Here is a 7,520-nt window from a genome sequence, read left to right on the forward strand (position 1 = left end):
GCAAACGTTTTCTCAGCAAGAACTCTACAATTTATTCTCCGTACTGTCTTCGATTAAAAAACTCTCTTTTAACAAGGGTGAATTTCATACAGTATGTTGCTAGGAGAAGCCATGCGCATATTAACACTATTCTTTATCTCATAAAAATGCTTGTTTTAGGCAAGACTGACTATGCTTTGATAATTTATGGCAATTGCTGCATATCTAATATCAACACCCTTGAGCCGGTCTACCACCAATCCGTCAGGGCAAGTTGTTATGCGTTTCGACGCATATAAATAATATTGTAATTGAAACTGGTCTCCCAATTTTACAAAATAGACTTTATGAGTTAAAAGCTAAAATAGTCCCCAAGCTTCTTTATTCAAACAAATTTATTCTCGTTGATGGCGTGAGATTATTATTCGAAGAAAATTCCAAAGTCACCATCTGCAATTGACTATTGTTTATAGGTCGCAAAGGGATTGAACATTCGCCTTGGTTATACAATTTGAAGTCAACAATGGATCTTGAAAAAGTCTTCCTCCCCAATCTGCAGTTGTGGACAAACTCTCACTATAAAGCACATTCTCTGCGACTGCCTTAACTTTTCCTTGGCTAGAAGTATTGCATTTGGAACGTTTAATCCTTTGGACATTCTACAATCAGTTTCAGAACGGAATATCAGTCAATTAGAGCCGATAGCCTGTGTTGCTAGTGCTCAATGTCTATTTTTTAGTCTAAGAATTTATTTCATTAGTCTAAAATTATAATAATAATAATAATAATGAAATCGACAGCTTTAGATGCTAGTGCACTCTTAGAATTTATTTTCTTGATTAAATTAATAATAATAATAATAATAATATTGAACTATATTCGTAGAAATTATATTCGCAAAGTTGTAGAAAAGAGTTTTCCTACTGTACAAATGTTTTCGTCTATCGCATACACCCCACTTTTTGTATAATTTACTCTTAATCCTCCAGATACGAATAATTGACAAAATGGCTAGTATGGATGCTCCTTCAATTTTAATTATTTCCCCCGTAGAAATTATTAAGCAAATATTTTGGTATTGTATGTTATAATCATTTTTCAATAATGCATTAACGCGAATTTGTCATTCGCCATAACCTACAGAGGAGTCACATCTGGCTACAGAATAATTATTTGTAGTTGCGATGTTTGTATAATGGTTTTCATATATACTTTTCTTTAATTAATTCGCTAACAATGACTAAAACGGATTCCATTGATAAGTGACACAATTCTGATATAAGTAATAAATCGTTTCTTCGTAGCCTTTGCATAGGAACCGAGCAGAAAGGCAATGCTGATTGCCAAAGAAATCCGTTGATAACACTGACGTCCCCTATCAAATTTAATCCGCATGCTTAAGACGTTAGTATAAACCTTTTTGGAATGGCAAATCTTCTGATCGGGAAAAACGTAAAATTTTATAATCTTTTAATATGGGTCCCACAACCACTTTCATTTGTACCTTTGCAAATTTTTGGCTTGGAAAATTTTTTTTTAACAAATTCAAAGAATTCCTTTAAACAGCAACAGGCCCGAATCCTTCGGGCTTAAACAGCCAGGGTTCTGGAAAATGCTACGAATCTCTCATAATATCATAGATGTGAACATTGATTTGGGTGTTTGCTGATTTAAAACAAGCCGTTCAGGTTTGTTTCCTTAGTAAACCACTTTTCTATAAACCGTACGGATGTATACATACGTAAAGTCCTACATATCCCAGATTGCTATGGTCGGGCACTGTTAAATCTTGCGTATTCGCTAAATTGAAAAAAAAAAGAATTTCAGCACGCAGTGTTCCCCGATCTTCGTTATTAAATTTTAAAAATATTTTTGATTTTTAGCAGATTATTTTCGAGAATACAGTTTAAATAAAGAAATGAAAAAATCATACCTATTTTGTGGCCTTGCCGGCGCGACATAAATTTGTTATTATCTAAGGCTTTTTGAGATGAACTTCATAGGTATTATTAGGGATGAGGGGCTTTTTCGAACTTCTACCTTAGCACTTCTGCGGCGATCGAATTTTGATGAGATTAATTTATCTGAACTGTATTTTAAATTAGTGTTTTTCATTCCCGCAGTATTAGATGCGAAAGCAAGGATGATTTAGAAGACTCAATGTTATTTACCAAGGCTCCAATTTTCGTCACTTCTCGAGGCTGCTTAAGCTAGTGAAAGTCAAACAGGTTTTTTTGCGCGTCCAGAATACATATTTTATTGCCTCTTGAAATTTTATGAATATATCATTAGAAGAAAAGACGTGATGATAGTGAAGCATTCGTTAGCTTCTGTAATATTTACATTTGTTTACTTCAACTTAATCCGCCAGAGTGGCCGAGTAGACAAGAGTCTCGACCAGCAACTCCAATGGCCGTGGGTTCAAATCTCAAGTGCGGCAGAGTTTTTAATAAAGCCGAAAGACTTAGATGCTAGTGCTTTTAAGAGTTTAGTCTTAGAATTTATTTCTCTGGCGAAATTAATAATAATTATAATAATAATAATTTCCGCATAATAACGTTTATAGGTGAAACTTTTTTTTGTTTCACATAAGATACAAAAAATGGAACGGGAACAATATTAGTTCATTTAAATTACCCTTGGCTCGAATTTAACGAAAAGTTTCTGCTTTGTTCTTAGAGTTATACCGTATTCCAAAATTAAGTCTTTTGTCTGAATAACGGGTAAAACTCGATAAGCCCTTAGTATGGCCACCAAAGCAGCTTTAATTTCCAGCATTGCAAATTTTTGACCTGAAAACATAAAGAGAAACGAAAAATTTGAAGAATTGTTCTTTAAACATTCTAAGTTAAGACACAAACCGATGCAATTTCTTGAACCAGCGCTGAAAGGCACAAAAGCAAATGGATGCATGTTGTGTGTATTCTCTGGTAAAAAGCGTTCAGGTTTAAACACGGAAGGTTCAGGAAAATGTTTTGAATCTCTCATAATGTCATTGATATGAATATTAACTTGCGCGTTTGTCGGTAAAATTAAACCATTTAAAACTGTTTCCTTGGTACAAAGCCTTTGTATAATTGGCACAGATGGATGCATTCGCAAAGTTTCCTTTATCACACATCCCAAGTATTCCACCTTGTTAAAGTCGAACACGGTCAAGTTCTCAAAAGCGGCTAAATAAGAAAGAAGAGTTTTAAAACGCATGTATGTTTTTATTACCATTTTCGAGCAATACTAAGATTTTCGATTTCCTGATAGCATCTCTTTTGTATATCTGGATACTGAGCTAGGTTCAATAAAGCAAATTTGAGACACGTTGAAGTGGTGTCATAGCCTTCGAACATGACCGTATCCACTTCCTCACAGATACCTTGGTGATCTATAAGTCCTTGGGCTTCATTATGCAGTAGTGTATCCAACATCGCATAACGTGTTTTCACATAAGAATTTCTAAAAAAAAGCCAAGAAATGTTTGAGAGCTGATTTCTCGCTTGGGAGGAAGGGACTTGACGATATTCTGCAATACGAAATTTGTGAAGGAAAAAATAACCATCGGAATTCACATTCATAGATAACCATCGATAAAAAGCTCTCGTGCTGATTGCGGCTACCTACGTGCTCATAAATTATGCCTATATGTATAAGTTTCAGATAATATATAGATACCCAGACCAATTCGTCAAAAGTCTATGATAATAGAAGTCAAATAAGGAAATTACATTTGGTCGTGACCGAATTTTTTATAGCCTTAACCGTTATACTAAAAAAGACAAAAAAAGTAAAAGAAGTAAATTTTCATGCCTCAAGGAAGAAGTATTTCAATACTGAATATTTATCGATTCACATAAGTTGGAAACTGTAGATATCTTCATCGATCTAGGGACTCTATTCGACCAAAGATTACGTTTTAATTTGCACATTGAGCTCTCTTTAAGTAAAACTAGGTCCGCGCTAGGTGCCATTAAGAGGTGGTCTAAAGAGCTTAAGGGTCCTTTCATTAGAAAAAGGCTATGTGTGTGCTTAGTTAAGCCAATACGCAAGCCTGCCATGCCTCTGTTGTGTGGTCTTCTTCATATAGATGTTATGTAGATTCAATTGAATGCGTTCAAATGCAATTCTTGCTGTTTGCTCGTAGGAATTTGTGTTGGGACCCGGTTGTCTCTCTGCCTCCTCATGAAAATAGTTTCTTTCTGTTGTCTTTACCATCACTTGAGATACGTACGCCTTGTTCTTGGTGTTTCGTTCTTAATAAAGTTAATTAATCGTACTATCGATTCATCCACATTACGTGGCGAGGTGAGCTTAAATGTCCCTAACCGCTTCTCTATACACTTTGTCTTCATTAACCTTAGTCAATGTGAATATAATTATTAGCTGTGTAATCCGTTCAGAGTTGTTTGGAGAAATCTAAATTATGTCTTCCACTTAATCTCAATATCGGACTTTAAACTCCATCAAAACAGCTATGCTCCAAAATATCCAATTTGCGTATGTATGTATTTAAATTGGCTTACAATTTTACCACCTTACTATGATTCGAAAATTAGGTTGTGTTGTTTACTGTTATCGGCTTTCGCATGCCTGTAATGGGTTAGAGTAGTGGCTGTGCGTGTGCGTCTGTCCTAGATATGTACATCCTTCTTTTCTTTTTATCTTTCTTATTTGTTTACACATGAATTATAATTGTTTTTCTTTGCTTCTCCTTATATGCTTTGTATTAATTTTAATAGTAATTAGTGTAACATTCACTTCGCAAAGTCGATTCAATTCGACTGTTAATTTATTTTTATATGTAAGTAAATAAATAAATAATATGGTGTGGGCGTGTTTGATCGTTTTCATTTTCAATATAAAAGTTTTTGTCGCATGACTGTGTAAACCTTGTAGGCGTATCCTTTGAAAAGTTTAAGCCCCTTCCAAATTGTTTTGCAAATTTGTAGCCGATATCTTTGTTTTCTGCAACGGGAGAATGTTAACCACAAATACTAAGCAGTTGTGCAGACACATAGAAAGACAGACATACAGGTGGACATGTTTCGGTGCATTTCAAATTTGAATCTGACCAATATTTTATATACTTTTTGGGAGTTTTGAAGCATGTTTCTGCGTGTTATAAACGTATTGTAAAAAAATTAAATTTTCACACACTATGATGATGGGTGGGCGTGCTCACTTTTTCCATTTTTGTGCACAAAAGCTACAGCATCACCCGTAGAATATGCGTTCAAATTTTTATAGATTTATTTGCTATAATTTATGAGCAACGAACAAAAAATCAATTTTTCATTCCTTTTGAAAAACAGAGGTTTTCCCAGTTTACTTGATGCTGTGGACGTGTTCTTCGAGCCATTTGGCCCATTTTCAAACTGCATTTCAATATTTCTGCCAAATTGGAAGTCGATAGCTTCATTTTGCATTGCCCAGACAGACATATGGACAGACGGGAATAATTAAATCGATTTAAAATTTGATGCTGATCAAGGATATTTATATCTAGTGGGGTTTCTGATGCCTACGTTGCAAATGTTTTGAAAAATCAATACAACCTCATCCTTCGGTGACGGGTATAAAAAAATATCATTTTGGAGAAATTCCAACTACTTACTCTTTATCGATCTTGCAACCGTTATCCTCCTGGAAGAATTTTTTTCGCTTTTTACTTATAATTTTGCCACTGAAATTGTGAATTATTTCTGCATAATGTTTGGTCTCGCTGTATTGCCCGAAGAGATAAAATATGATTCTGTAATACATCAATGGATTACAGACTCGTCTCACTATCATTGTGCTAAGATTATGAACAGCTGCACGATATTCAGTTGCACCGTCAATCTCGTTTAGCTTAACTCCTAAGGCGGTCTCTGGAGAAAAGAAAGCGTTGAAATAGTTATATATTTTCTCATATATTTTATTGCAGATCGCGTACCGCAAACGTTATTTAAGGAGAATTCATCTATAACATCGCTAATATTGACATCCTCGTGTTGGAGATGTTTTAGTTTTTCCAAAAGTTTTAAACTTTCTTCTCTGAAAAACAAAATTACTGTCGATTACGTATAATATCCATTTACCCATTATCCATTTATCTTTACTTGAAGATTTCATTAAAGGTTTGCAAGATATTGAAATGAAAGGCTGGCGTTAACATTTTACGTCTTAAATGCCATTTTTCTTCTGAAAATTCATAAAATATTTGTTAGTTATCTGTGGTACGTAAGACTTTAAAGCGAGCTAACCGCTGCTTCTTAATAAGCCATCGCCAAGGAAAGGTTGGAGAAAGTCATACATAAATCCTTTAGTTGTGAGGGATTGACTCTGAAATAATTGCTCAGCATCTTCGGCATTAATTATATTATAAACAGGACCGATCAAGAAATTGAGAACATAACTGCGTCCCTTCGAAAGCTTAGTAAAGCTACGGGCGAGTTTAAATAGTTTGCCTATTTAATTATAAAACATTGGCTTTAAAAATTGATGTTCGTTGGAAGAGAATTAAGCTTATAAAGGCACACCTGGTGTCACGTTCACCGCATCGAAATTATTCCCGAAAATTGTTTTACCCGGTATAATGCAAACCTTTTCTTCCAAAGGTTTGCCTTCCACACACTTTATACGTTCACACAAAGCTAATATAAAATAATTTTCATTCACTTTACGTAATAGCAGGATTAAAATGATGAGAAGAACTACAAAAAATAGTAACATTTTTTATTTATGCAGACGCCACTCAGTGTAACGTTATTCCAATAAGTGTACTCAACGCCCTTTTGAATGAAACTGAATTTAAAAATTTCATTAATGCTATTTATTAAATATTAGCCAAAGCATTGTGTGAAAGTATTAATCTCTGCAACTATTTTTTAACAGATAATGCAAATTTATATTAATTTTAGTTTTGCGGTATTCCTAAGCAGTGCAAATAATGGAATTAGTACGGTGAGAATATATATGAGTTTGCTCTCTATTTCGATACTCGATAAAAGAGAATTTGCGGTCTTATCTAAACATCAAGGGATGCCGATATGACTTCCTAACTGTAGAAAGGAACAAGCAGGAGTCTCTCAGGGTTAATCTGTTATCCTGAACGTCGTTAGTTGAATAAATCCTTTTGAATAGACAGTTTGGACTGCGTTTTCATGATATCATGCTATTAATCTGCAGTTTCCCGCATAATTTTGGAACGGCTTAGGCTATCGATATTCATAAAACCTGACCTAAGTTCATATATGTCATTACCGATGACTTGTAAATTTTTGCTAAGTGAGGTGCAGAGGTTGGCCCAAGTTCATGCCAATCTAAACACTTGTTTTAATTATCGACATTTGACTTATTGTATATTATTGCATTACTTTTTTATACAATGTTTTATACAATGTTCATTTTATACAATGTTTCAAATGACAATAAACAAACGGATTTTGAAAAGATAGTACGTGCAAAGCGTTAGAACGTGAGAACGACGATGCGGCACATGCACTAGGTGTACCAATGTAAAATTGTGTTTTCTTTTTCAAAATAAAAAGAAAGTTTATCTCATAAAA

The 7,520-nt window shown here is 34.3% G+C and overlaps 1 protein-coding gene across 1 annotated transcript; it reads right to left on the reverse strand.

The window, feature by feature from the left end:
• Window positions 1-2,498: 2,498 nt before the first annotated feature.
• Window positions 2,499-6,759, reverse strand: LOC119644049 (probable cytochrome P450 4ac1). The gene is made up of 8 exons (XM_038043577.1): window positions 6,492-6,759; window positions 6,216-6,419; window positions 6,072-6,153; window positions 5,906-6,006; window positions 5,585-5,840; window positions 3,215-3,429; window positions 2,841-3,152; window positions 2,499-2,771 (listed from the first exon to the last, which is right to left on the reverse strand). Exons 1-8 carry the CDS (start codon window positions 6,682-6,684, stop codon window positions 2,608-2,610), a joined length of 1,527 nt encoding a protein of 508 aa, XP_037899505.1. The 5' UTR covers window positions 6,685-6,759; the 3' UTR covers window positions 2,499-2,607.
• Window positions 6,760-7,520: the final 761 nt, after the last annotated feature.

The sequence above is a fragment of the Glossina fuscipes genome, unplaced genomic scaffold (genome assembly GCF_014805625.2).
Source record: "Glossina fuscipes isolate IAEA_lab_2018 unplaced genomic scaffold, Yale_Gfus_2 82062, whole genome shotgun sequence".
Lineage (NCBI taxonomy): Eukaryota > Metazoa > Arthropoda > Insecta > Diptera > Glossinidae > Glossina > Glossina fuscipes.